At 50.5% G+C, this 27,800-nt stretch overlaps 11 protein-coding genes across 11 annotated transcripts, besides 6 other annotated features; 4 read left to right on the forward strand and 7 right to left on the reverse strand.

Moving 5' to 3' along the window:
- Positions 1 to 574: 574 nt before the first annotated feature.
- On the reverse strand, positions 575 to 1,434 carry NFIA_108320 (lytic polysaccharide monooxygenase auxiliary activity family 9 protein; the record flags this gene model as incomplete). Its single annotated transcript, XM_001267235.1, has 3 exons — positions 575 to 997; positions 1,053 to 1,281; positions 1,334 to 1,434. The coding sequence occupies 3 exons, from the start codon at positions 1,432 to 1,434 to the stop codon at positions 575 to 577; spliced, it is 753 nt and encodes a 250-aa protein (XP_001267236.1).
- Positions 1,435 to 3,589: 2,155 nt separating this feature from the next.
- On the reverse strand, positions 3,590 to 4,114 carry NFIA_108330 (60S ribosomal protein eL38; the record flags this gene model as incomplete). The annotated part of the gene is made up of 3 exons (XM_001267236.1): positions 3,590 to 3,639; positions 3,793 to 3,921; positions 4,051 to 4,114. The coding sequence occupies 3 exons, from the start codon at positions 4,112 to 4,114 to the stop codon at positions 3,590 to 3,592; spliced, it is 243 nt and encodes an 80-aa protein (XP_001267237.1).
- A 175-nt stretch (positions 4,115 to 4,289) lies between these two features.
- Positions 4,290 to 4,315: a microsatellite.
- Positions 4,316 to 4,760: 445 nt separating this feature from the next.
- Positions 4,761 to 4,798: a microsatellite.
- Positions 4,761 to 4,799: a microsatellite.
- A 1,276-nt stretch (positions 4,800 to 6,075) lies between these two features.
- Positions 6,076 to 6,616, reverse strand: NFIA_108340 (putative nuclear transport factor 2 domain protein; the record flags this gene model as incomplete). The annotated part of the gene is made up of 2 exons (XM_001267237.1): positions 6,076 to 6,518; positions 6,571 to 6,616. The coding sequence occupies 2 exons, from the start codon at positions 6,614 to 6,616 to the stop codon at positions 6,076 to 6,078; spliced, it is 489 nt and encodes a 162-aa protein (XP_001267238.1).
- Positions 6,617 to 7,055: 439 nt separating this feature from the next.
- Positions 7,056 to 9,134, forward strand: NFIA_108350 (methionine--tRNA ligase MSM1; the record flags this gene model as incomplete). The annotated part of the gene is made up of 7 exons (XM_001267238.1): positions 7,056 to 7,367; positions 7,423 to 7,494; positions 7,560 to 7,646; positions 7,699 to 7,830; positions 7,886 to 8,250; positions 8,304 to 8,781; positions 8,862 to 9,134. 7 exons carry the CDS (start codon positions 7,056 to 7,058, stop codon positions 9,132 to 9,134), a joined length of 1,719 nt encoding a protein of 572 aa, XP_001267239.1.
- Positions 9,135 to 9,762: 628 nt separating this feature from the next.
- Positions 9,763 to 11,157, forward strand: NFIA_108360 (putative L-serine dehydratase; the record flags this gene model as incomplete). Its single annotated transcript, XM_001267239.1, has 1 exon — positions 9,763 to 11,157. The coding sequence occupies one exon, from the start codon at positions 9,763 to 9,765 to the stop codon at positions 11,155 to 11,157; it is 1,395 nt and encodes a 464-aa protein (XP_001267240.1).
- Positions 11,158 to 12,037: 880 nt separating this feature from the next.
- ramB (bifunctional protein farnesyltransferase/protein geranylgeranyltransferase) lies at positions 12,038 to 13,224 on the reverse strand (the record flags this gene model as incomplete). The annotated part of the gene is made up of 3 exons (XM_001267240.1): positions 12,038 to 12,767; positions 12,824 to 12,928; positions 12,995 to 13,224. The coding sequence occupies 3 exons, from the start codon at positions 13,222 to 13,224 to the stop codon at positions 12,038 to 12,040; spliced, it is 1,065 nt and encodes a 354-aa protein (XP_001267241.1).
- A 1,977-nt stretch (positions 13,225 to 15,201) lies between these two features.
- NFIA_108380 (uncharacterized protein) lies at positions 15,202 to 16,551 on the forward strand (the record flags this gene model as incomplete). Its single annotated transcript, XM_001267241.1, has 1 exon — positions 15,202 to 16,551. One exon carries the CDS (start codon positions 15,202 to 15,204, stop codon positions 16,549 to 16,551), a length of 1,350 nt encoding a protein of 449 aa, XP_001267242.1.
- A 453-nt stretch (positions 16,552 to 17,004) lies between these two features.
- Positions 17,005 to 17,033: a microsatellite.
- Positions 17,005 to 17,034: a microsatellite.
- Positions 17,035 to 17,057: 23 nt separating this feature from the next.
- On the reverse strand, positions 17,058 to 18,674 carry erg12 (mevalonate kinase; the record flags this gene model as incomplete). Its single annotated transcript, XM_001267242.1, has 1 exon — positions 17,058 to 18,674. One exon carries the CDS (start codon positions 18,672 to 18,674, stop codon positions 17,058 to 17,060), a length of 1,617 nt encoding a protein of 538 aa, XP_001267243.1.
- A 227-nt stretch (positions 18,675 to 18,901) lies between these two features.
- Positions 18,902 to 18,931: a microsatellite.
- Positions 18,932 to 19,459: 528 nt separating this feature from the next.
- NFIA_108400 (putative cation chloride cotransporter) lies at positions 19,460 to 23,229 on the reverse strand (the record flags this gene model as incomplete). The annotated part of the gene is made up of 2 exons (XM_001267243.1): positions 19,460 to 22,680; positions 22,740 to 23,229. 2 exons carry the CDS (start codon positions 23,227 to 23,229, stop codon positions 19,460 to 19,462), a joined length of 3,711 nt encoding a protein of 1,236 aa, XP_001267244.1.
- A 698-nt stretch (positions 23,230 to 23,927) lies between these two features.
- NFIA_108410 (putative amino acid transporter) lies at positions 23,928 to 26,226 on the forward strand (the record flags this gene model as incomplete). Its single annotated transcript, XM_001267244.1, has 2 exons — positions 23,928 to 25,997; positions 26,062 to 26,226. The coding sequence occupies 2 exons, from the start codon at positions 23,928 to 23,930 to the stop codon at positions 26,224 to 26,226; spliced, it is 2,235 nt and encodes a 744-aa protein (XP_001267245.1).
- Positions 26,227 to 26,878: 652 nt separating this feature from the next.
- NFIA_108420 (pyruvate transporter MPC1) lies at positions 26,879 to 27,701 on the reverse strand (the record flags this gene model as incomplete). Its single annotated transcript, XM_001267245.1, has 4 exons — positions 26,879 to 26,951; positions 27,054 to 27,212; positions 27,376 to 27,448; positions 27,629 to 27,701. The coding sequence occupies 4 exons, from the start codon at positions 27,699 to 27,701 to the stop codon at positions 26,879 to 26,881; spliced, it is 378 nt and encodes a 125-aa protein (XP_001267246.1).
- Between the last annotated feature and the right edge of the window lie 99 nt (positions 27,702 to 27,800).

Below are 27,800 nucleotides of genomic sequence, written 5' to 3' on the forward strand. Positions count from 1 at the left end.
TGGAATTTGTTCAGCAAGCAAGTACGTACTCCTGTCGTTGGCCCATGTCCTTTTGTCGCTGGTTGACTGGGCTGAAGTCATACAGCATACTGGTATTGATTAGGCAGCATAATTTTCAGTCATGCAGAAAGATGTCGTTCTTTGTGATATTCTAGTTGTAATCAGCTGGTCCATATTGTTGAATAGTAAGTGCACAGTTCTACATATATATATATCTTCCTCCAATTGGAATCTGGGACCAAAGAACTACGCATCTAAACCCAACAGTCAGCTATATAATTTTGTACTCATGCGTGAGGCAGTTAACTTCGCTAGGGCGATGTTATGCTATGAAGACATACAGACGTCGTATTCCAGTAGACTTCGTGGAGAATATATACATTGGAAAGATTCAACCACAATCATCAAGACAGTACTATAAGGATGACAGAAGGGAACTAAGAAAAGAAACTTTGATTCGCGCGTATGCCAACGCTTTGTCCCAGCCGTCTTCCAACCCTGCTCTCCTCGCCTCAAACAGCCACCATCCGGCCAGTGTCCTGGCCGGTGACGGAGATCCAACACGGCTCGCCGCTTAAGCGTTGAACAATGCAGGACCAGGAATAGGGTATCCACCGCTCAGACTCGAGTAGATGTCAAACTTGATGCCAGGATCAGTATTCTTGTACAGGGACGTGCCAGCGGTGCCAGATCCCTGAGCACTGCCGCCACCGGTGATCTTGATGTTGAAGCACTGGGGGTAGTTCTGAGCGCCGTTCAGGTTACCCGCAGAGTGAAGGCCGATGATCTCGTGGCGAAGGACGTAGTTTCCGGGGGCATAGGAGGCAGGAATGGTCACCGTCGCCGTGTTGTTGTTGGCGATCATTTCATCGTCAGCCCATTTACCAGGTGGGTTGGAGCCGTCGACCAAGCCTTCAGCGGCGATCTTGACGAACTTCAAGGTGGTCTTGTCCACGGTGGCACAGTCGCCGTTGCACGGAGCGAGGTAGGTAATCAACTATACCCTGTTAGCCTACCTGGTCACAATATGTTCTCTTCTCTTCGACACGTACCGGTCCATGGTGAGACTCTGGCCACGTCGTCCACTGAAATTCGATCTGTGAACCAGCCGCAACGGTTGCGGTCAACTTGCCATTCTTTGCGTTCTTGTGGCAGATAATATCCGGAGACTGGTAGCCCGTGCCGTCCACAAAGCCGAGGTCGGTGGCGGTGGTGGACCAGGCAATAGTGTCTGGCGGGTTGCTCATGTAGGGGTACTGGTTAACAAGGTACCCTCCGTAGCTGGAATAGGTGTTAGCTGTTGTATCTGTCATTGTGTGGTTCAAGCACATACTATTTCCCATCAGCAACAATGCCAGAAACGAAGCCGTGGCCCGCCACGAGAGATGCTGAGGCCAGAAGGCCAGCAATGGAAGCGATCTTGGACAAAACCATGCTGTCTGATAGTAGAAGGTAAAATTCACACAACAAGTTGAAGCAGCAGCAGCCAATGATTAAAGGCCTGCTTGATCAGGGGCGTCTGGAGGAAGAAGCGGTTGGGTTGAGCACAGAGAACAGAACAGATTACAGCAACGAGCGACTTCTCAGGTCCTTTTATACCCATTCTGAAGAGCTTCGACCCCTGTAATTATCAACAGTGCATGGTAACCAGAAACCCCCCCACCCCTGGAAAGTGTCCTGGCGGGCAGCCGGCATAACTGAAGAAATTATCCATCCCTCTGATACAAGGGCTCCTGAATCACCAGATTCGCTTCTTCATCTTCGGCAGATAGCAACGCTACGAGTAATCCCGGCGCCAATGGCTGCATGCATGCATGGGTGCCATGAATCATTGGCGCTCCACAACCTTGCAATCCGGAAATGTTCCCTGACGCCGGCCTCTTTGGCCTCTGAATGCATGTACCGTGCAGCCACAGTCCCTGCCCTGGTCTTTTCTCAGACCTTGATGCTGGAACCGTCCAGGAACATGAGATGCATCAGCATCTTTCTCCTTCAATCACAGTGGATATAGCGCCGTAATCTAGTGGGTACCCTCGACACACCGAGTATCACGGCTCAGCAGCAGCGAAACCCGAACACAGACCGCATAGTGATCCATCTATCTTCACAATGCACAATACGCCAGACCATCGCGACAGACTGAGACTCCTGGTCATCCGACTGACTAGTACGACATCCAGATGTTTCTCTTTGATGAAGAAGAGGCGTTGGGCATGCCGCACAGAGTACAGCCAAGCGCTCCCTGTATGGAAAGCGACGATCCCCCAGGTTTTGCCGGACACACGGGCCGACGGCAATATACGAGCCTCTGGCACTTTTGCCTTGGGATCCGTGCCTGAAACGGTTACGTCGCAGTTTCTTTTGCTGTGTTGGGCCTCTCAGGCGGCTCAGACCGAGAGCAGGGAGGGTACTCCATATATAAGTGGCCTCGTCTGCTAGTGATTTGCCGTGCCTTGAAGAGAAATGATTAGCGTTCGATGTCCCAACTATTGTTTTGATTCGAGGATGCTTACTTTCACTGGCAGGCTCCTGAGCTTCTACTTCGAAATCAAGCTCGAGTTGTCCCCCCATCGATATCACACACGACCGCTCGAGTAAGTGCATAATTGATTCATCACCTGATGCCAGTTACCGTGCAGACAAAATCCTTATGCGGAGCCTTCATGGCCGCCAGTCAGCCATGATGATCGTCGCCTTTCCTGACTCGCTGAAATGAGAGGGAGGCATTGGAGCCGAGGGGTTCATGTTTCATCAAACCTTTGCCAAGACATAATATAGCCTAAGTCAGTCCATGGCTGATACAACATACTGAAGATTGTGGGACGTGGACAATAAACCCGATACTGGAGGAAATGTGAAGATCCAATGAGAAGCGATGTTTCTGGCTGAATTCTAGTCAACCTGTGGTCTGCAACAAGGCGGGACTTGGAATCCAGTCATTACTCAGGATCCCTAGAGGCCAAGTAGATACGCACAGGTCAGACGTCGCACGAAGTCTCGACAACCGTCAGCTTTGTACCGGATGCCCTCCGAGTCCCGTACTCATACGGCTTTAGATAATAATGCCAAGTGCTCCATCGTCTGCTCTGAGGAGGCAGCGCAGTATTATGTCCACCCTAAAGTGACTGCGTCTAATAGGCGTGCACGCCAGAGAAAGAATTAAAGCTATCCTACATCATATGGCTGAAATCTACAAAGTACACCGGATTGAAATATTGTGTTCCATCCATGGCGACACATGTCACAATCCATGTGTAAAACTACTCGTTTCAGCATGACCGGGACGCGGAAAATATGTAAGAATTTTCAACTGTTTTTCTCCATTAAGTTAGCCCAGGGAGCTCCGACAAAGCAGCCCCTGGTGGTAGGTGCAGGTAGGTAGGTCGTCTGGCTGATGTGAAAATGCCATCTGCCCTGACGTTTCGACGTGTTCAATAACAGTCGCGAAGAAAAACAAGTTCACCGCATAAGCTGAATTGTCATTCTAATGTCGGCCCACAGAAGTTCATGCCCATGCCGATTCGCTTTTGGTAGTTGTTTCCTGCATTGACCAAGCTCAAATCACCCTTTCCCCATCGACTGAATGTATTTACAGAGCCTTCTTCTTGTCACCCTTGGACACATCGACAACCTTGAGAGCTGTTGCAAGATGTAGCGTTAGCTTTGATATCCCGAGCAGAAACGCGGCTTGTTTTCCCATTCCGCTCATCACTTCTATCACTGGACACTATTCCCAAAAACAGTGATCCGTGACTGGGGCAACTTGGAAAGGAACTTAGGTTGGCAACGCACCTGGGGGCAGGCTCTGCTTGAGCTTGTCGGCCTTGTCGGAGTCCTTCAGGACAAGGGTGTAAATGAAGCGGTGGCATCTGACCTTGAACTTGATCTGCTGGGTCGAGCGGTTGCGCTTGATGCGGGCAGCTGTAGAAGAGAAAACAATTGTTAGCATCCATGCAATTCCATCCTTAATCCTTCCACGGGAGCTGAATCCGAGCTTATTCACATCGCTCTACTCCGTAAAACCGGGGAAATCGTGTGCGGGAAACGTACAGGAAGCATCCTTGCGGCGGCAGATCTCGATGAACTGCTTGATATCGGAAACTTCGCGAGGCATGGTGGGCAGGGGTTATGGACGCAAACCGGGTGATCTGAAGAAAGTCGGAGCGAGGGAATGGTGTGCAATCACTTTCACGGAGTCTCAACGCGGGCGGCTGCGGACACTTGAGGCAATTGTGTGGAATCTGGCAGATTAGGGTTTAGCCGGTCGGAAACCCTTGGCTGCTGCGCCACTCAGCCTCTCCTCTCAGCCTCTCCTCCTCTTGTGGCTGGTGCTGTCTCCACTGCCATGGCGGCACAGTCCCAGGCGCATTGTTGTCGGTAACTCTGGATGCATCTCTGTAAATCGGGTTGGGGTGATGGATCACTGATGCAGCATCCGCTTGACTTGGTCCAAAGTCATATCGAACGGGTGCAGTTGTGTGAGGAACATCTCCGAGCTCCGCGCCATTTCTGCTCCTCGGATCTCTCTTGGAAAGATGGACTCGGAGTCTGTTTCGCTTCCAGAAGGCAACCCTGAGCATTGGAGATGAGCATCACCGTCATATATGGGATACGATACTGCCCCCTACAATTTGACTGAATTGCTGAGAAAGATGATCATAAATGTAAGGACACTGAAAGCTAGACCTGCCTGCAACAGTGTATCGAACTATTCAAACGCGGGATCGTAAAGGCGATTGCTGCCCTTGGGCGGCGGAGGCATGATGATGATGATGATGATGATGATGATGATGATGATGGAAACAGCAGAGTAACGTAGAGGTATTTCTGATGTAGGAATAGGCGAAACGTCCGAGTATGAGAGAGCGTGGCTTGATAACAGTAGGTAACGGTAAAGATTCTATGACTGCACAGAGGGAACGAACAGGGATAAGTGAGATGTATTAAGAAATTCATCTTCAAAGAAGACGGACTGCAGCCGTAAGGTACTATATCTAGAGTTGCTCTTTCCTACTCAAGCCACAAGTAAAACTACAGGGCAGCTTGAGTAAAATCGCAACAATGGGTAGAAGCCTCAGTTCATTCTATATTCAATCTATAGAATTCAGGAAATAATATAGCAAGCGCAAGCCGAGGAGATTGGATGCCTGAGGTGATATCCCCAGAATGTGGCGTTGGTTCTGCAAGTGGCGGTGCAAAGGTCTAGGCGGCAGCTTTCCGACCATGACGATGGAAGCTTGACTCGTAGCTCCCGTGCGAAACCATCATATAACAGCAGAAGACAATATCAAATACCAACAACCGACCTCGCAGACGTGTTCTCGCCCAAAAAAACCGAAACTTGGAAAAATGCCCACAGCCTTAGACCGAGCAATGAGTTCCAAAGTGAGCATACCCCAGTCTGCTGCATTCAGCCGCATCTCAACTTAGTGGTAACTTGCTGACACATATCCAGAATCTTGTCCTGGGTAACTTCTCCTGGCGCGCACGCATTGAATCAACACGGATCAAACTGATAGGATGTAGGTTTCGCCGGGCTGGTCACAGCTGCCGCAGCGTGGGCAATCTGGGGCAGCGACATGTTCCCGTCCGAGCCAGACCCAACTGGAGGTATGCAATTCGGGGCCATTGCCATACCGGAATAGAAGGCTGACTGTGTGACTCTGAGAAGATCCTGAATACTGGACTGCGGACGAGATGCGGAGATGGCTTCGCAATGTACGTTCCGCTCCTCTCATCAAGGATGTACCAACTAACTGGCGGCGATCTGCAGAGAGCTCTCCTGCCCACTGAACAGGCCACACGCGACGAATTACTCGAGCGTGTCAAAGCGAATCTGCGCGTACCGCCGAGATCAACGACCTGAGTTTTATGAGACACACGAGTGTTGTGTTTGAATCAGTTTCTGTATTTTCATGGCGTTCTCTTTGTACTCATTTCGTTATTCAAACCAGCAGAGATACCTAGTGCGCGCGCCTTCTATGGATGAATAGGCGATAATCGTGTTATGAGGGATTTATCGAAAAAGTTGATGTGTCGGACGTAAGCACATTGCCTCTTCGGAGTATGCGGTAATCAAACGACAAGTCGAAAGTTTTGTGTTTGAATAAGCCATTCTCTCCGGCGTTTTCCTTTGGGGGCATCCGCTGTAGGATTCGGTACCAGAATGAAGGTTTCGCTGAAGCCACGCTGCGGTAGATCTCTGGACTCCCCAAATCGTACATAGCCACTTACTACCACCAATATTGACATGTCCTTGACAGTCGTCTGATTGGGGAGCTTCACGCCGGATGTTGTTGGCGTGGGGTACGTTGGATTGATGACCTGACAATCGAACGACTGCACCTCGTAATGAGCAGGGGGCATCTGGTTGACGAAAATTTCTTGGACGGCATTGCCATCCGCGACAGCGTTTCCGTTGAATAGGATCGTAGAGGTGGGCTGGCCGTAAAATGAAGCGATTGCGGCGCGATTGGACTGAAGCGCGGGGTAGAAGGATTGGACAAATTCAGTAGCAGCTGGAAAGACACAGTCAGAAAGGAACGACAATGTTGGCAGGGCCCAACACACCATCAGTTGACACTCTTGTGAGCACATCTTCACTTCGAGTAGTCATTTTGGCGACAGATTAAGCTGGATGTAGATCCCGCGAGCTCCGGTCGATGATGGAATATGCGACAACAATTTCGTGTATGACAGCGAGACGCGCGACACAAACGTTAACAACACAGTATTGAAGCTTCTAGAGGGACTGTAAATGTTCAAGTCCCCCAATAGATTGGGTTGAGGAATGAGACCGACGTTAACAACTGCAAAGGTGGAAATTGCAGGTTGTGTATTGGAGAACGGACTGACGAGGGAAAAAAAGTTACGGAGGAGCTAGGACCACCCGGAGATTATCGAGCTCCGAGAAGTCACCCAGCATGAGAATTGTCTTCCATAAACAACTTCGCCTTTCCGTGTCACTATTGCTTCCCAATGGCTTTTTCTAAGGGGAGACTCCGTACGCTTTCATGGGCCAGTCAATTTGTAGCCCATAGGCGTCCATTGCGGAGATGTGCTCCGTGCAGAAGTCCTACTCAGGCCATTTCGGCGCGCCGATTCGCGACAGCGACTTCCGAGCAAAGCTTGAAGAAGCCGTACTATGTGACGACTCCAATATTCTATGTGAATGCCGGTACGAGCCTCTATCAACTCTATGCGGACCCCAGCGTCGAATCTGTACTGATGGGATCGATTTTCTGAAAGCCCCCCATGTTGGTCATTTCTATACTATGGTGATCACCGATATTCTGAAGAGATGGCGGGTACTTCTTGGAGACAAGGATGCTCAACTGTTGACCGGAACCGACGAACATGGAATGAAGGTATCTTTTGGTGCTCGATCTGGGGCTGTCTCCCGCGGTTAACTTGGTGAAATAGATTCAGCAGGCCGCGAGCGCGGCAGGCATGGACCCTCAAGCCTTTTGTGATATGAACTGCAAAACCTTTCAGGTCGGTCGCCTCTTTTTGCAACTCTTACGAGAACCTCTACTTAAATTTGCGATAATGTGTTTCAGGCGCTAGCAAAAGCCGCAAATGTTGACTACGATCATTTCATACGAACGACCGACCCGGCGCACAAGGAGGCTGTTCAATACTTCTGGGTTCGTTGGAAATGCTGCTAGCTATTTGCTCCGCATGCTGACTATGGGAAAGGAAATGCTGAACCACCGGGGCTATATTTACACTGCAAAGCACGAGGGATGGTATTCTGTCAGCGACGAAACGTTCTATCCGCCAACACAAGTGCAGAACTCCTTAGATCCCTCTACTGGAAGGAAGAGAATGGTATTTGGTCCTAGAAGCCGAATGTTATCAGGTGTACAATCGCTCACTATGCCAGGTTTCAGTTGAGACAGGAAAAGAGGTAGAATGGTCCTCGGAAACCAACTATCACTTCAGACTGTCTGCCTTCCAGGAGCGGCTTCTGGAGTTGTACAAGAGTACAGAGTTCGTCACGCCTGGTAACTATATGGCAGACCTCGTCAAGTCAGTCTCCTCGGGACTATCAGATTTGTCGATCTCTAGGCCTGTAGAGCGATTGACCTGGGGCATTCCTGTACCAGGTGATGAGACACAAACGATCTATGTCTGGCTAGACGCCCTTATCAACTATTTGACTAAGGCTGGGTACCCTTTTCCTCCTGGTCAGGAGGGCCGACTAGGTTGGCCAGCCGATGTGCACGTCATCGGCAAGGATATTGTTCGGTAAGTTATTCATCCGCATGACGGGCGGGACGAAAGATTGACAGCCGTGTCAGTTTCCATTGCGTCTACTGGCCCGCCTTCCTCATGGCATTGGATTTGCCCCTACCTCGTAGGGTCCTCATTCATGGTCACTGGACCATCAACCGGGAAAAGATGTCGAAATCCACCGGGAATGTGGTGAATCCCTTTTTCGCGATTGATCGATTTGGCGTCGACACCATGCGTTTCTTCCTTGCTTTCCAAGGTGGACTAGCGGGGGATGCCGACTATGACAACTCCTACATTATCCGTGATTACAAGAAGCTGCTCCAATGGGGCATTGGAAACCTAACCCACCGTACAATTGGTTGTGCAAAGGGTAACCTGCGCTCGTACATTGCGGACGCAGCCGCCGACAAGCTGCCCGCGCCGACGCCCGAAGATCTGGAGCATCAATCGCTTCTGGAGCAGACACCTGAGAGAGTGGCGGAACAAATGGAAAAGTTAAACCCCCGTGCCGCTTTGCAGGGCATCATGGTGATCATCGAGAAGGTCAGTGTTGAGAGTCCATATCACAACGGCTAGACACGATTATCTCAGACTGACATCGCTTTTGTTATCCTTAATCGCAGACAAACAAGTATTTCCACGCGGCAGAGCCATGGAAAACTCCAGCCGAGTCGCAGCGAGTGTTATACAACGTCGCCGAGTCCCTACGAATTTCCGGTATCCTATTGCAACCTTTTATGCCCAGTAAGTCTAACGAACTTCTCGATATTCTCCGTGTAGACAAGACAGAGCCATCGAAACGGAGCTTTTCGGCTGCACGCTACGGTTGTGATCCGGACTACGGTGAGGGTGTCAAAAAGAGTATTCTTTTCCCGCCTCTCATTATTGAAGAATGATGAGAAAATGAGTTTTCGTTTGATAAGAAGAAAAGGATCACAGTCCAATCATACAGAAAGATGATGAGTCTCTGCTTCTCCGCCAATGCAAGGGTTAAGTAAGACACTTTTCCGTTACTTGCCAGTGGAGCTGGGTTGCAGGACTACACGATCATCGCCATGTATAGATGAGACAAGGTTTGTGTTATGTCATGGCGTATGGCTTCTGGATCCTCCTACGCTTGTCCACAAGGTTATCAACGGGAAAAAGCGCTGGATTCCCGAACGCCTTGTGGACGGAAAACCCTGGCCCTTTCCCGCGGCAAACCTCCTATCATAGTAATCGGGAAGTATGCCCTAATGTATATCAGAAGCACTGGTGTTTTGGAGTCATATAGTTCATGGATAAGCAGGAATTGGTTTGTATTATTTCTCTCATGTTCTATCTTGGCTTCTAATTTCCAGTGTGATACTAGAACTCTCTTTTTTCCCCGACTTTTTTGCCTTCCGTGATACCTCATATACTCTGCTCTGTTTTATACTATTACCATCCCAACTTACGAATTGGACTGTGTACAATACTTGTCAATTGTGCTCTTCTGTCTTTTCCCTGGTCCCTTGAGCAGAAGTGCATCCCCCCTCTTACACCATGGGCAGCATCTCACCTGAAGAAGCGAAGCTGAGCTTCAAGATGCCATGGGTTGAGACTCCCCTTGTGGAATCCGCCTGTCTGTCTCGTGCGGCAGGCTGTAGGATCTTCTTGAAACTCGAGAACATTCAGCCCAGCGGATCCTTCAAATCCCGTGCAATGGGCAACCAGATCCTCTCGCACCTCGTCAAGCCGGAAAACGCTGGCCGGCCGGTGCATTTCTATGCTTCCTCGGGGGGCAATGCCGGCCTCGCTGCCGTCTGCGCTGCCAGGAGCTTGGGTTATCCTTGCACCGTGGTTGTGCCTGTCTCGACAAAGCCCCTGATGGTGAACAAACTGCGTGCGGCGGGCGCTTCGGACGTCATCCAGTACGGCGAGACATTCTCTGAAGCCGGAGAGTACATGCGTGAAGTGATTATGAAGGCTGATGACGGAGACGCCGGGAAGGATGTGGTCAAGATTGCCCTCCATCCCTTCGACAATGAGCCCATCTGGGAGGGAAACAGCACGATCATCGATGAGCTCGCGGCTCAGCTGCCGCCCGTAACAACCCGAGAAGAAGCTATCGCCTACAATGGTCGTGCTTTGCCACTGGACACGGTGATTTGCAGTGTTGGTGGCGGCGGACTGCTTAATGGTCTTATCATGGGCCTAGAGCGACGGAGACATTTACAAAAACAGAGCTCACACTACAGCAACGGCATCACATCCTCTCAACCAAACCCCATCCACATACTCGCCGTCGAAACCCAAGGCACAGATTCCCTTGCCCTCGCTGTCGCCCAGAAATCCCTCGTCTCCCTCCCCAAGATCACATCCCAAGCTACCTCGCTAGGCGCCATCCGCGTCTCGGAACGTACATTTAAATACGCCATCTCCCCTCCACCCGGCATTGCTGTGCACACTGCTGTCCTCTCAGATGCCGATGCCGCTCGGGGCGTGCTCCGTCTCGCGGATGATGAAAGACTGCTGGTGGAGTTGGCATGCGGTGTCTGCGTCGAGGCAGCCATCGGCGATGCGGCCAAGGCACGCGCCTCGGGATCAGCAAGCACACATTTGTCAGCCGAGCAGGCAGCCCTGACAGGGAAGAAGCGGAAGAGGACACAGACGGAGTTCTCCCAGAGGGATGAAGGGTACGGCGATGACCGACTGTCGTCCGGAGAAACCGAAACGGAGTCGGAAGAGACGGGCAGCCAGCCTCAAGCACACCCTACCGAAAATACGCTGTCGCCGTCGCTGTCGCCATCGCACGAGTTCCAATCGAAGCTGAACCAATTGGTCCCTAACCTGCAACCGGATAGTCGAGTGGTGATCATCGTCTGCGGAGGCAGCAATGTCACCATCGACATGGCGGCAGACTGGAGGAAGATGTTACAGGAGGGTTGGGGCGCTTAAACCAGTTCTTCCCACAAAACAGATACAATATTCCCCTTAATAACGGATGCGTTCATGCTATGGCTATGGGACTTGGATTTATTGGAGTACTTGGGATCGTTTTACAAGTTAGAATGGAGGATTTGTGTAGTTGACGCTGAAAATGACTGCTACTGAGGCCATTTACGGCCTCGTTTACACCCCCTCTGTCTTTGATTCACAGAGTAGGATAGGATTAATGAATGCCTTAATATGGATTTCTTTTTTGGGAGTTGAAACTGCGGACGTGATACCGACTTGCCCAATTGTGCTCTTTTTCTCTCTCCGTCTTTTGCCGTTCTTTCTCTACTCTTCTCGTTCTCTTCTTTCGTCTATTCGCTTATTTCCTCATTATCCAAATCTATACAGTTTGATTATCCCGATCAAGCACCCAACTGCGTCGCACATCAACGGGAGCACAACATGAAAACCAGGTGCGTAGTACAGCTGGGCTCGCTCCAGCAACTATGGAGGCCCTCTGTGTCCTCCGTCGCAGCCATCTTCAAATAAGGCAGGCCTAGGCCAGGTTCAACATACTTTGGGTCGTTAGATAGCTTAGGCCTTTGGATGCTATACATTGTTCTGTTTCAGGTAGATCGATTTTTTCTGAGAATTATGCAATAGATAAACAGCTTCTTGTGTACTTCGATTGTCTCCCAGACACACTATCAGTGCCCTTGCTTACGTATCAGACAGACTTTCTGGTCCTAAACGCTGTAAATTCCTCGGGAAACATAACACAATACCAAAGACCGCTGTAGAATCACAAACTATGTACATGGAAAACCAAGAATATTTGAACACAGATAGGTAGAAGTAATACAAAGAATCGTATTCGAACTATTGCAGAAAACATCTCAGATCAAGCGGACACAAATACCTCCGTAGCATGTGTCGCAGACGCCATGATCTGCCGGATTCGATACTCCCAGTAGTTCCTCCGGATAGGGTCGTACTTCTCTTTGAGAAGAGTGAGCATTTTGACTGCCTCGGCTGCACTGCCTTCCTCGCTTTGGTCTTCCTCCGCGTAGACGTCCGCTAACCACTCAATAGCGTGGCTACTTTTGACCGCAACATCCACCACCTGACCGTTCTCCTGCTTTTCGACCACGAATCTCCGGGCAAAATCCTTCCACTCTGAAAGGGGTCTGCCGGCTGCCTGGAGTACTCCGCGCGCGTACGACCATGGACTGCGGTTCTCGGGAGCTTCGAGTATCCTAGTCTGCGAGTACTGCAGCTCAGAGTCGACCAGATCCTCGTCGACAACTGGCAGGCGGCCTTTTTCCGAGGATGGCCCCGTAGTATTGTGTAGACCGGCATCAAACTCGTTTTCATCACGCGGTCCAAAGCGGAGCATGTACCGATGGTTCCAGGCGGAGTTGTTCCGGACGTCAGATCTCAGGAGCGCCTCCACATCCTGAATCTCGCGCGGATAATCCCAGAGTTTGAAATGTCGGACGAGCCAGTGGCGGTATGTCCAGACGTGATAGTTCTTAGCGTCCTGGGCAAACATCTCCATCAGAAAGTCCTGCTCTCTGGGCGGAAGAGTTGGAAAATGAGCCCGCGAAGACATGAGAACTTGGCGGTGGTGCCTGTTGAAGTGTGTCAGACGGATGGAATGCAAGTTGTAATAGAACAGAATACTTACCATATCTGGTAGTTCTTGAGATGCTTCAGAGCGACTTTATTGAGCCATTCAATCTCCTCATTGAGATCTTTTCCTAGGGCGAAAAGAATCTTAGCCCGGTATATCCTACACAAAAGATATTAGTCACTTTGACGCCGTTTTAAGGCGGCGAGGACTGTAGTCTGATCTTACCAAACAGTGTAATGCGCTGGGTTCATGGAGATGATGTCTCCTGTCAGTCTCAGCGCTCGCTCAGACATTTCGTTGGCGGCCATTACAGCTCGCAGGTAAGAAGTGGCCTCGAGATATTCCGGGGAATAGGAAATGGTGGCCAACGGCATGGTGCCGGACTCGCTGCCATCATTGAGCTCAATGGGCTTGATAGATGCCCACTCTGGATCGGACGAGTATTTTCCCTCCATGCTGGGACGGAATAATGATTGGTGTTAATTTGAGCAACTGTCAAGAAGGAATTCCCCGGAATCAAGCTCCAAAACACCCTGACAATATTAGAGGTTTGCTTTAATGCGGAAGCATGCGAAGTAGTCGATCCGTAAAGGGCCGTGTTGATCTTGCTTGGAGAAGAGCGATGGTGCTATGCTCACAGTGTCCACAGTCTGTTCCCACAAAAAATGTAGGTTCCCCCTCGTCAGAGATTTGGTGACCAAGCAATTGCTTCCAGATCGCCAGGGTCTATAATCGTATTTAAAAGGCAGATGTAACAACAAGTAGAAATGATCACAGTGAAGAGGGCGGTGCGGAGTACGGATAGTAAGGAGGAAATTCCTCAAAAGCACGATAAGATAATCGAGTGGGGTTGTGGCAGCCTCAGGCGGCCATCCCGAACAATATCAAGACAACAATATCAAACATCCTTCCTTTCTTCCTCTCTGCTTTCCTCATCCACAGCCACGAACCGTCTGCTCATTCTTCTTTGTTCCAACCATTTAGATTTGAAGTATACATATACAGAAATAGGTCATGTCAAGCGACTTGCCATGGGGCTCTCGAGGCCGGTAAGAACAACGAGCTTTCATCCTACTTCGTGGTCATGTACGTTTCTGGTAGCTGAGGTGAAAGAGATCCTCCACGCGGCGCTGAGCGGCGGCGTCTCTATGCTTTGGATGCCTTATCTGCTTTCGCAGCAGTCTTCATGCATGTCTTGATGCGAACGCCGTTGTTTGTGGCAGTAGCGATGCTGACCTGTTCCTTGTTTGACCAGTTCAAAGGGTTTCATCATGAAGCTAATCCAACCATAGAGACTCGTGCCACCTCCCGACAGCAGAAGATCAACGAATCGACATGGATAGTCCTGAGAAGCTCCATGATTCATATACTTCCCGGATAGCCTTCAACTTGCCCCAAACAGGCAAACGTCCCAGCCGGTTTCTAATTGGACGCCGCCTGCTGATAAGCTCAGGGTTTCCCCGCACGCTCTCGGCATCTATTATCTTGTCCAGATGACTTGCTTCTACTTTGAGCGGTGATGGGGAGTTTCAAGTTTCTTCCAACATCTCTCGATGACAGCCTATCTGCTTTATTGTTGTCTCAGTCGATGAGATTGAATCGTTATGCGACGAGTCAAAAAGTCCCGCAACGGTTGTGCTAGGTGTAAGAGCAAAAGGGTGAGTGTATCCTCAACATATGCCCGTCACGTAGAGCCTCGACTCTTGACTGCGATAATGTATTAGGGTCACTGAACGTGGTGATAGGTCAAATGTGGGGAAGAAAAACCACACTGTAGCCGATGTATCCGTCTGGGGGTTAAGTGCCCCGGATATGTTCAATCTTTGCGCTGGGTGACCAAGTTTCAAGAGCCCGACAATGATCAAACGAGCATCTCTGAAGCATCCGCATCCAGATCAATTCGATCCTCAGATCGGCGGCCGTCAGCTTCAACCAAATCGCCGGTCTTCATCAATTCATTGCCGCAGGTTCCGTTGGCCTTGGATAGTAGCAACTTGAATTCGAACCGTCCACATGAACCATCTGAAACAGAAGTATTGGAAGCGAATGGCGGAAGTGTCTTGTGTGATAATCTATGGGATCTCCAGAGCACAGGCTCTCTTCCTGAGTTGACAGATCTTTGCCCTCCATCGCCAGCGTCAGCATCGCCTCCGATATCAGTGCCACGACGGGAGAGCTCCGTACTTGACTTCGGAACGCCAACGAATCTCACAAGCTTCTTTTCATCAGCAGGATCAGCGCTTCAGCATAATTCTCATCATTTTTCCGAGTTCTCGCCTTCGACGATCATCCGCACGTATTCCTCGTCCCATCCAAAGCCGCCTTTGCACGATTTCACCTCGATTCCTCAAACGTTGAACAATCCCTCTTGGACTTTGATTGAATATTACTTCAAAGAGGTAGCCGCTCTGTTCTCTAGCTATGATAGTCAGATGAACCCATTCCGGTCGACTGTATCACGTCTCTGGGGCTCCTCTCTGGCCATGTGCAAGACTATGCAAAGCATGGCAGCAGCCACCCTGGTGAACGATTTTCCAGAATTCGGCCCCTTGGGACAACGCATGCGCAACGAAGCAGTAGAGATCATTTTCAAGGAGACTACCATGGACGACAAGTCCCTGTTGGCTCTGCTTATGCTGGGCCAGACCGCTAGTTGGCACGATTCAAAAGATTTAGGCGTCTCCTTTTTCAACCTCCTTCGCAAGCATCTGGACGTCAAGGCCGCCGAAACTGCAAGCCATAATCGCGGTAATAACCACCAATTCTTCGAGGAGGCTCTCGTCTACTGGGAGATGCTTCTGTCGTTTGTCGCAGACGACTCGGCCGTGTTGTCTGGGAAATCTGCCTCGGGAATCGGTGAATCAGTCGTCCTACAGCGAGTGCCCCATCCTTGGACGGGGATTGCCCGCGATACCCAGTTCACCGTACAAGAAGTAGGAAGGTTAATTCGCGCAGAGAGGAAGAGAGTTCGAGCCAGGAACTTCACCTCTCAGGCAGACATCGACCGAGCGCAGATGGCCATTACGAGGGCTCGAGAGCTGGAAGAAAGGCTACTTGGCCTCGCTCATCCCACGGAGGGTGAAATCGTCAGTCCTGGCGACGAGGAGACACCAGTTTGGCATCTTCTCACCATGGCTGAGGTGTACCGCTGTACAGGCCTCCTGCAGCTGTATAGAGTTTTCCCCGATCTACTTCGTCATCGACTCCCTTCCAATGAGGCATTGACTTCGCAGACAGACCAACAATCGTCCGCTACTGCTCCACGCGACCCTTTCTTCTGCTTGGACCCCGACTTAAATCTCGAGGGCATGGCCTGGTTCTCCGACTGTCCATTCACACAGCCAGAAAGCAATGTGCCATCAGAGCCAGCAGCATCAAGCACAACCCACTCTGATTCTTATTACAGCAGCTGGTTGACAGAATTTGCACTCACCACTCTGTCCCGCCTCAAGACCATTCCTCTCGAATCCCGTACCAGATGTCTCCAACCATTTCTGCTCGTCGCATCAAGTAGCGAACTTCGCCTGCCACGTGTAACGCCGACGGAAATCCCTCTAGACGTAGATGGGCCCCATCTCTCATCGCATGCCATCGAGGTTTCCAGGACGCGCCGCTTCGTTCTCGGACGGTTGACCTCCTTCATGCATGTCCTGCCTCCGAAGCCGATCAGCGTCTGCCTTCAACTTGTGCAAGAGGTGTGGAGACGAATGGATGCGGGGGACAGCAACGTATACTGGATGGATGTCATGATTGAGAAGGGCTGGGAGACGACAATGGGTTGACAGCCTTGGGACATGGGGGCCGCACCGCCCTGTGATACCAGATTAACCATAATTATACGGCGTTTTGGACTCATTGCACCATTGGATGTGCTTGTATAACTATAAATTATAGCAATTCATGGCTATCTCATGCAATCCCCTGGACTATGGTTGTATAGATATGTAAGTTCGTTCAGCGCTCAATCCTCGACGTTAACGCTCCCATGACTTCTCAAACAAGCACACGCAACTCAAACATAAAGTGACGCGGAAGAAGAGAGAGATGAAAAAGGAAGAAGCACCATGCAAGAAAAGAGCAGGCACCATCATAACGAGTACTGAAATATGATACAAGAACGAAGATAAAGATATTGCGGAATGAGAATAGTTAGAGAAAAGCGCTGGTGAAAGGCATATCATGCAAAGGTCTTCTGGCGCATACTGGGGGAAAGAGCCGAAAAATTTTAGAAAGGGAAAAAAAAAAAAAAAAAAAAAAAAAAAAAAGGGATGCAGAGTGTCCGAGGGCATCATGAGAAACGAGGCGACCGTTTCCAGAATTTCCATCCTTCCCGCTTCTCCTGGACGCCGACGCCCACGAGACGCTCGATGCCCTCGGTGCCGACTGCGTTCTCGAACTTCTGCTGGTCAATCTCCTCGCCACCTTCTTCGTCGGTGCCGTTGCGAAGCACAGCCGGCCAGAGGACACCGATGCCGTCGCCTCCCAATGTCGTCTCGTACTTGACGAATCCTTCGGCGTTAAGCTTCTCTTCGAGCTCGCGGACAGCCTCCTCTTTGGTGTCCGGACGGAGAAGAGTGATTGCGCACCCGCCGCCTCCAGCACCGGTCAACTTTGTCCATCCAATGTCGGCGTAGTCGACAAGCTCGCGGATTCGTTCCAAGCGGGGATGCGAGACACCCAGCGATACGAGGAAGCCATGGTTGATGCGGATCAGGGTACCTAGGTCTTCCAGAGTCCGTTCTGAGATACCATTGGTGCTGATTTCCTGGATCTTCTGTTGCGCCGCTAGGGTCACCTGGTCGATCGCCTCCAGAATAGAGTCGGCCACGACCGGGTGCTCATCCTTCAGCTTGCCCACCTTGGCCACTTCGACGGCGGTTGAGCGGGATTGTCGTGTGTCGACGAGTAAGAGAGGTAGTTCGGGGAAGTTAAGTAGCGGAGTGACAGTCGGTGGTTTGGAGTAGTCCTCCCGACGGAACACCACGGCCTTGCCGCCTGCGGAGACCGTGTTGTCCACACCACTGGGGTTCCCGTGCGTGCACATCTCCCCGACAAACGCCCAGCGATTGATGCGCTCGATTTGCACTTCCGCCTCATCGGGAGGTTGGTCGGGATGGGGACCAGCGAGGGTGCGAATCTGGAGCAGTAGCGCAGCGCTCAGACAGACGCAGACGCTGGCGCTGCTGCCGAGACCTGCGCCGATGGGGATGGTGGATCGGAGGGTGTAGATGGCTCCGGGGTTCTGCGACGAACCGAGGGAAAGGAACAGGTAGAGGAACGCGGACGCGGATCGGCGATGAATCTTGCGCACATCCTCTGGTTTTTCCGGGGACACGGCATCGGCATGGGGCTGGATTGCGGCGACGAGTTCCGGATCGAGGGAGGTGACCAGGTCGTAGTAGAACTTCTTTTTGGACGGGTGGTGGAACACGTCCCACGGCAGCTCGTCAATGTTCCACGTATGGTCCAAACCGATATCCCGAAAATTCATTGTAATTGTCCTCTGCGATTTGGACAGCGTTGTGACGAGAAGATAGGACCGGAGGGAAATGGCCGCAGCCATGGCTGCCTTGCCGTGGACAACGGCATGCTCGCCATAGACGATAACCTTGCCTGGCGCAGACACCATAAAGGCCGGAGCCATTGGCGATGAGGGCTTTCTCGACATACTTCTTTTCGTGCTGTCTGTGCGGTTGATAGTGGTCTTCAAGGTGGATTCGGTCGTGGAAGGAGTCGTGGATGCGCCGCCGTCAGAACTGTCCTGGCTGTCGTCGTTGCTGACAATCGAGACCTTGGGTCGTGCGGCGAGGGGCTGGTCTGACAATATATTGGACACTGTACCACGTTGGGTACCCTTGCTGGTCTTGATGCTGCCGTTCGTTCGGCGTCCTCGAGGGTTGCCCATTCGAGCTATCGGCGATGCGACGAGAAAGGGGGGTCCCGAGAGGAAGGATTATGACAAAAGAGGATTAAAGGGGATTACCGACTAGAAGGATATTCGCGTGCACAACGTAAAAACAATTACTATTAGTAGAGAAATTAGTCCAATGGATTAGAATGAGAACGAAGGGAGGGTAAGAATTAACGAGAGCAGTTCAATTGGCGATGAGCGATAAAAACATCCCAGCGTACTTTATTTTTATCATTTATTTTTATCATTTATCTATGTATCGAGGGGTACAGCACTAGATACGGTAATAACGGAAAACAAACCGGAAAACAGACCGTGCGCTGTGGCCCAATAACACGCAGGCAAATTGTCATTTGTTACCTCCAAACTAAGTAGATTGTACACTGGAAATCGACTTTTTGATGACTTTTGAGAATGAGAATAATAGTAACTGGTTTCCTTTCATTTCTTCTTCTTGTCAGAATCTCGCTGCTGTCAGCTTCTGTCAAAGAATATTGTTTTTTTCTTCTTTCTGTGATGCTGACATGCATGTGTAATGTGATTACACTAAGATTACGAGACCAAACACGCCTCGTCCTTCAGCTGTGCTGACACCAGCCTCCCTCTCTTCTAAGCCCTTTCGGTCAAGATAATATTAGTAAAATTTGGAAGAGGTTTGACAAACCAGTCATCTTAGGCAATTATAATCTATGTTATTGTGCTAGCTGTATTGAATGAATCATGTCGCCAAGTATATGTGCAGCGCTTCAAAGCATCATCACTAGAAATCAAATAGATCATCACAGGTTCATTGTCACAGTCATACTATTGCTGTGGACCAACAGGCAGGGTGGCAGTCCTTGCCACAGGACCTCCAAGTCACTCAGGTAAGACTCGCTTGTCTCTTCGCTTTCCGCGGTACCCTCGGACGGGGAAGGCAGGGTCGTGAAGATGACGGCCGTCTGACTGCTTTGCCTGGCCATCAGTTCGTTAAGGATCAGGTGCTGCGCACGACTGGGAAGATCGTCGAATGACAGAGGAACAGACGCCTGGTTGGGGTATCCCGACGCACTTCTAGCCCCGGAGGAGGAACGTCGGGTGTAGATTGATTCCAACCGGTTCGGGAAGCGCGGAGGCGATGAGCTTGGCGCAAACATAATGGACGGGCCCGCGTTTTCCTCTGTGCTGACTCTTGCTTCAGGTATGGGCGAGGAACAGAACCGGTTGCTAGATGGTGAGCGGCTGATGGGTGGCCGGGTAAGCCCAACTTTGCTCTTAGGAGATGCCTCTTCGCCCGTAGTGATGATGGATGGAATATCCTGCCTGACTGTAATCTCCTGAGGTGACATTTGATCCGTCTTGGGCGAAGTCACGACTTCATGACTTTGTGAATTATGATCATCAGTCTCCGGTGATCCCTCTTCTCCGCCGTCATCGTCACTAGCGTACGGCTCAAATTCGCTATCACTGCTACTCTCGCTTGCACTGCTGTCGTAGTGAACGAGCGAATCAAGTAGGCGATGCGTCTTCATGCCTAGACTGACCCCTCCAAGCCCTTTGAAACTCGATATAGATCGCCGCCGCCGGGACTGGATAAATCTCCTCAGTCCACCAGCCATTTGACTCTGCGACCTTGTCATTTCGTGGCCCGATGCCCCACTCCAGCTGGACATTCTTTCCGGTAAGCTCGCGACGCTTAATTGGCCCGATGTCTCCTGGGCATCTTTCGAGTTATTGCGGAACTGCCGTAGCTCCTGCCACCAATCTTCATGCTCCAGCACAGCGTGAACACGGTCCTGGGCTTCCTTGGTATCCGGGCTCATGTCACCGTTGACAATGATGCGATACGCTTTCAAGTCGCCACATGCAAGCCAGAAGACTAGGACTTCCGCCTCGATTCGAAGTTTCTCAAGGAGAGCTTCAACCCTTCGGCGCTCGTCTTCAACGTCGGTCTCGTATTCCACAAATACCGCCACCCGAAGCTTGTACGTCTTCTTCCACGAGGGGACTGTGTTTAGAATGCATCCTAGCTGAAGAATGAGGGTGTATGTATCAAAGTTAGTCGTGAGGACATTTTGTTTGCTTTCATTGTCTGCGCCAAGCTCGGCCGACATCTGAATAGGCCACAGATCGATATACTTCTTCGTATGCTGTCCATCCGGGCTTGGAAGCTCGAGATCTTCGAATCCTTTGGCCACGGCAACATTAATGCGGAGCTTGAAGAGAAGATCCTCGAGTATAGTCACGTAGCTTCTGCAGCTCATAGAAAGGCCTTGCGCCTCATTCTCAGATGACTCGCCATGCGTCTCGTGAGAGTTGCGTTTGCTGTTCGTAGAGTCTTTTCTGTGACCGGGAAGCTGCAAGGCTTCAGCAAGCGATTGACCTTTCCGAAACTGATCGATAACCACGATGTTGGGCCTCATCCCTCCGAGTCCAGAATTCAGAACGACATTTCTGACGCCCCACTCGACACTCGGAGCCACGGCAATGTTGACAAAGGCCTTGACTCGAGAGTACTCAACCAACTTTGTCCATGCACTTTGCTGACGACGAGCTTCTGGCACTGCGGCAGAGAAGTCATCCGTCACAAGCACGTGGCCCAGCACAAACAACGCTCCTTTCTTCAGTGAGTTGCAGAAAGAGACCATCTTGTACTGTTCATCAAGATTGGTCACAAAAAGCAGAATCTGAGGCCGCCAGAATTTGACATGTTCCTGACGAAGGCGAAGCAAATACTTGCGCACCTGGTGGTAGATCAAGCTTTGGCTAACATCTCCCCATGACTTTGGAGGCGAGGAGTAATGAATCAGCAAGAACAGCACAATGAGAATGCCAACACAGCCGGTGGCATAGAGTCCATCCACGAAGAACATGCTGGCACCGCACACCAAAGTTCCGGCTGCCGCAGTCTGCCAGTTGAAGTAGTGGAAAGACGGTCGAAAATTGGGGGCGGAACCAATCTTCAGAAGAAAGCACGCTAAGTTCGTAACCAAAAATGTCATCAGGTACGTCATGGTAACAAAGGATGCGATCTGGTTGATATCGAAAAGCATTGTAAGCTGTGCGAATACAAAAGTCAAAATTATAGCATACACCGGGTCGTCACTCTTTTTGCTGCCTTTGCCGAAAAGACTCAGCCCAGGAAGAATACTGTCGCGCGCAATGGCCTGGAGGAGTTTCGCAGAACCGATGACTCCCATCAAGGAGGAGAAGAACGACGTTGCAAACTCCCCCAGCAGGATAACGACACCGGAAACATTGACCAGCTGGAGGACGCTGGTATTTTTGTAGAACGACTCTCTGGTTATTGAGGCAGCCATTGCCAGGATCACAAGCGTGTAAGTGACGAAAGTCAGTGCCAGTCCATAAAGCGTCCCCTTGGGTATCGATTTGCTAGGATTTTTCAAGTCACCCGACATGCTGGCACCCGCAAATATTCCGCCTGTAGCAGGGAACAAGATTCCGAAGAGGTCCTGGAAATTTTCTCGTCCATGGATTTGGCTACCAGCGGCACCCTTGGTGAGCCTAGGCTTCAGGTTCTCCAGCAATGTCTGCAGCCGAATGCCAGTGAATTCAATGTTCAACTTGGGATTACTGAAAGGTTTCATGGCAATCACGGAAACTGGGATGCTGAATGTCGCCACCAGTAGAATGAATAGCAGTCCGTTACTAGCCCTCGCGAACATAGAGCTCCCGGCCAAGCATATTGCAGTGCACAGAACCAAGACGATAGTTCCCCATAGATACTGCCACCAGAATCCTTCTTCAAGGAAATTGGCCCAGTTGCCCGATTCCGTGCCAAAATTCTGAGTGAAACAGTCAACGAGACCGACAGCATTCATGCCAGTATTCAGGACATAGCCTAGGTAGAATACGATTCCAATCGAGCCACCAAATTCAGGTCCTAGTGATCGAGAAATCAGATAATATGCGCCGCCTCCTCTTACGGTACCGTTCGTTGCGATGGCGGAGAGAGACATTGTCGTTACCAGGTTGATTGTATAAGAGGCAACAAGAAGTCCTGCGTTCGTCAACAGTCTTTCTAAATGGAGGAAGTTGTCCAAGACAGCATATACCGACCTAGCATCCCAAGTAAGCCAGCCTGCCCGAGGACGAACCCAAACCGAAGGAACATCAGGATACTGAGCACATTCAGCGTTGTCGGCACGAAGACTCCAGAAAATGTCCCAAGCTTATGTGCAGCCTCCGATGCACGATGTGCTGATGCATATTTTTCCTTCTTATCAGGACTCGAGTCTCTCCGCGGCCCTGCAGAGTGGGAGACATTGGCTGCCACATTGTCCGCCCCGGAATCCTGGCTCCCACTGTCTCGGCGGTGCCACCAACGAGAGACACTGCTGAAAAGACCGGTCGATGACGGATGACGCTGATTATCTGACCTTCGCGAAGAGGCATTCAGCGGCTCATAGGGACGGGACGAGAGAGTAGTCCTCCAATCGAGGAGCCTGCTGTTCGCCTCAGGAGATGCCTGGGCTGGGTCGTTTGGATCCAACCTGGATACATCCTCTTCAGCAGTTCGTGTGGAAAAGTTCGGCCTTCGTCTGGACATCGACCCCAACTTGCTTTTGTTTGGTCCGTCGTTCGTCAAAGACACAATCCTGCACCTTATCGCAGTGGGGTCCCCACCCCTTCAATAGCAGACTAGTCGCAGCCGAGGATCACAACAGAACGGTGTTTCAACAACGAAGCCTTAACCCAAGATAGAATGGCAACATATTATTATTATAGAGCGTTATACTTGATCAAAAGCATTGGTGCGTTCAAAGATTCGAAAATCCGGCAAAATCGAGCTCAGAATGAAGCAATTGACTTGGCATTGCTGCAAACCGCAATGCTTGGAAGATCGGCAATGACCTCACGCAGGGAAGAAGACAAACAGTGCAAATTCCTCGTTAGTCACCAGGCACAGTCTCTCTTCCGTTGGCTGTTGTTATACTCATCTACCTCTCTATATATGAGGAGAAACGAAGGATGGACACTAATAGGTACCACTCTTCATTGATATAACCATCAAGATATCTTTATACATTCAAGACATCGCTTTGGTGGAAAATACAGCCGGCGGAAAATACAGCCACTACAAATTACACCCTTATTTTACACCAAATCGCATTCCCTCGTCTACACTGCCTCACCGCTTGTGAACACTCGTCAAGTTGGCCGAGGCTTTGTACTTAGTTGTGCCAGGTCCATTCAACCTCTCAACTTCTTATCCTCTCATCTACTGCTTGTCTAGTCCATTGCGAAATGGCATCATCGGCGAGAACAGACAATGGGGAGGGACCATCATACCAACCAAATCGCTCGACTCCTATGTCAACTCCAGCTAAGCGTTCGGAATCTCCTGCAGCAGACATTGGGTCAAGACATGCCTCTATTGCACGACTAGCTTCGCCAGTTCCCTCCCTCTCAACCTCGTATTCATCCAGACAAGTACCTATACCAAACCAGTCTACGACAGGTAACGGACAGGAACTCGGGCAGGTGGATAATCCAGCCTCGCTACCAGGCCCAGGACAGTCCATGATCGCTTCTGCTCTTCAGGAAAGCCTTGGTCGCTCACCTCCGAGACTTGGAACTCCACCGAGACGAACCGACTCTCCCGCCTTACTGAGTCAGCCAGTGAGGTCAAATTATGGTTCATTTGACAATAAAATAGGAAGGGAAGGCTCGATCTATTCAAATGCGCCATATGAGGATCCTGAGGTTGTGAAGAGACACCTCGTGCAACCGCAGAATGCTGTTGAATCCAATAACTTCAGGGACATGGCAAGCAACGCCGACGATGAATTCTCTAGCTTGCAATTGCAGGGAGGAGACATTACAAGACAGGTTTATAGGTGGGCTGAGGATGCCGAAGCCGGGAATTCTGTACGAAAACATCTGCGAAGTAAGAGTTTCAGTCTCAGTAGACCTATGCCGGAGGAGGAAACCATGGACATCAATACAATCCGGGTCCCAGGAGGTTTCAGGAGAGACTTCATACGAAGGACTGCAGGCAGTCCTCATCCTGGAAGTACCGACGGCCGCGCAGGAGCGCCAGCGACTCATCATCAGCTCCATACCAGCAGCTTCCTAGAGTTTCTCACCCTGTACGGCCACTTCGCCGGAGAAGAGCTAGAAGAAGACGACGAGGTTCTAGGGCCTGATGAGTATTTCTCCTCAGAGCCATGGGACGAAGCGGAAGATAGAGAACCTGGAGAAGACTCCGCTTTGCTCCGACCAGAAACTCCTGGCCGAAGGAAGCGTAAACCAAAACCGCGCGGTGGAACGGGAACCAACACAACGACAGGAGCTGCTCTACTTCTACTCAAATCGTTTGTCGGCACGGGAGTTCTCTTCTTGCCCAGAGCTTTCCTGAATGGTGGGATGTTATTCAGCAGTTTGGTTTTGCTTGCTGTATCCATACTCAGCTTCTACTGCTTCATCCTTCTGGTCAACACCCGCTTGAAGATCGAAGGCTCCTTCGGTGACATTGGTGGTGCTCTCTTTGGAAAACATATGCGCCGGATCATCCTCGGATCTATTGTTCTCAGTCAACTGGGATTTGTCTCGGCATACATCGTCTTCACTGCTGAGAATCTCCAGGCGTTCGTCCTGGCTGTCAGCAAATGCAAGTCGTTCATCGACATCAAGTTCATGGTGCTGATGCAATTGGTCATATTTCTGCCTCTTTCGCTAATTCGTGACATTGGCAAGTTGGGTTTCACCGCACTTGTGGCAGATGTGTTTATTCTACTGGGGCTTATCTATCTCTATTACTACGACGTTGCCACTATCGTTTCACAAGGTGGCGTTTCGGATATCAAGGCATTCAACCCATCTACATGGACTCTTTTCATTGGCACTGCCATTTTCACCTACGAAGGGATTGGTTTGATTATTCCAATTCAGGAGTCAATGAAGGAACCTCGTCGGTTCCCAGGCGTCCTTGCCGGTGTCATGGTCCTCATTACCATTGTCTTCCTCTCTGCTGGTGCTCTCAGCTATGCAGCCTATGGCTCCGCGACGCAAACTGTTGTCATTCTCAATCTTCCCCAGGATGATAAATTCGTGAATGCGGTCCAATTTCTGTATTCTCTAGCAATCCTGCTGAGCACGCCCCTACAACTCTTCCCTGCCATTCGAATCATGGAAAATGAACTTTTCACTCGCAGTGGCAAGTATAACCCCGGGATCAAGTGGAAGAAAAACTGCTTCCGCTTCTTTCTGGTCATGATTTGCGCGTTTGTTGCCTGGGGCGGAGCGGATGACCTTGACAAATTTGTCTCACTCGTCGGCAGTTTCGCCTGTGTTCCTTTGATTTACGTATACCCGGTATGTCTCTAGCAACTAGAACTCCTGAAGTTTTGTCTAAAGTTACTGACTCTTGCTCCAATAGCCACTCCTTCATCTCAGAGCTTGTGCGCAATCAAGACGCCAGCAGATCGCCGATATCGCTCTTTCCTGCTTTGGAGTCATTTCCTGCATATATACTACTTCATTGACACTCCACAACTGGGTGAACTCTGACAACACCAAGCCTCCAGGATACTGCGATTCGTGATTCGCATATCGGTACAAGTTCCTATTGCGTCTTGTTCTTTTGGTGTACGAGACCTTTTTAGATATGAGACGACGATCCACTGCTGTTTGGCATTTTGATTAGAGAGCAAGCGATTCATATCATTCTTCTGTCATTATACTCCTTGGTCATGTTCGAGCAAGCCTGCATATGCACTTCTGCCATGTGTGTCAATAGTTAGATCATTACGTCACTAGAGTCTAGCAGCCTTGCGTATAGGTTGCTAGTAAGAAGCAAGATATTAGACCAATTGATGTGCTCAGACTCAGATTCGATAAGCACTGCAAAAAGTCTCCTGCGATCAAGCGCTCAGCGAGTCACGCTGCCTAGACTATCAAAAACAGCCAAGTAGTGGCAGTGCAAAGCATTCATTTCTGCAAGAAAGACTATGTACAGCCTCCAGGAGTACCCGACCATCTCATCCATGTAGCACAGTTGATCAGAGCCGAAAAGCTACTCTCTGCTGGATAGAAAACCGTCGGGCAATCCTCGAACGAGTCGACACTCAAAATCCATTTTTGCGTTCGTCTGGAGTAGGTCTAAGTACTGCTGAGAAAGAGGGAGATTATATAGGGACGGCATCCACCCGGGAGCAACCAAGAAACACGCGACTAAAACGGGGGAATCACATCGTTTATGCGCCGGCTTCGGTGACTTCCTTGCCCTGCTTGGCGGCCTCTGCGAGCTTGGCTTCCCGGCCTCCCCAGCTAGATTTGAGAAGGGCTGTCAGTTACACATTCGATAGTTGTGTTGAGACAAGATAAAGGCACAGGGGACGGCAGTGTGAAGGAGGCGAGTAGAGAACATACTTCCAGTAGTTCAGGTACCGGTATCCTTGAGTCATCTGAGCGGAGCAGTTGATGAAATGGCAGGCGAAGAGGAGATAGTTCTTGGGAGAGACAGCAAGGGCGTAACGCATGAAGGTTGCGGAGTAGACTGTGAGCGCAGCGGTCATCTGTCCAGAGATACTGTTGGAGTATTAGTTGAGGGAGTTGACTCGTATCCGCGCAGGAGGTCAAAAGTAGATGGGAGGCTCAGAGCGACATGAAAGCATTCCAATCCGAGATAGCGGCGTCTATGAATCATGTCGCGAAGCTCAGAAAGCTTCAACTGGGTGCGATCACGACGTACATTTCAGGGTCCTTTTGAGTGTCCATCACAGCAGCAATGGGGATACCAAAGTTCGAGGCAGGGCCCCAGAAGTCTGCATTGGCAAAGCTTCGTCAGCGATTCTCATGCACATTATCCCGTCAGAACAAACAGCATCCCGAGATCAATAATGAAAAGCCATCAGAAACCTGAATGCGCCTTCATGAGTACCGTCGCCGCCATCCAGGGCAGGCCGATCTCGGGCGAGAGCGTCAACGTGAGGCATTGTACGTACGTGTTGAGCAGACATAATCCAGAACCTTGTTGGAACGGATCTTAGCATTGATCGCCTTAATTGCAGCGGCCATGTTGAACAATTATTCGATGAAGCAGGGGTAAGGGTCCAGAGACAAGTATCCAGGCTCACTAACCAGGCACGTTTTGTTACCGTTCCCCGACTACGGAAT

This window comes from Aspergillus fischeri, genomic scaffold, assembly GCF_000149645.3.
Source record: "Aspergillus fischeri NRRL 181 1099437636245 genomic scaffold, whole genome shotgun sequence".
In the NCBI taxonomy this organism is placed as follows: domain Eukaryota; kingdom Fungi; phylum Ascomycota; class Eurotiomycetes; order Eurotiales; family Aspergillaceae; genus Aspergillus; species Aspergillus fischeri.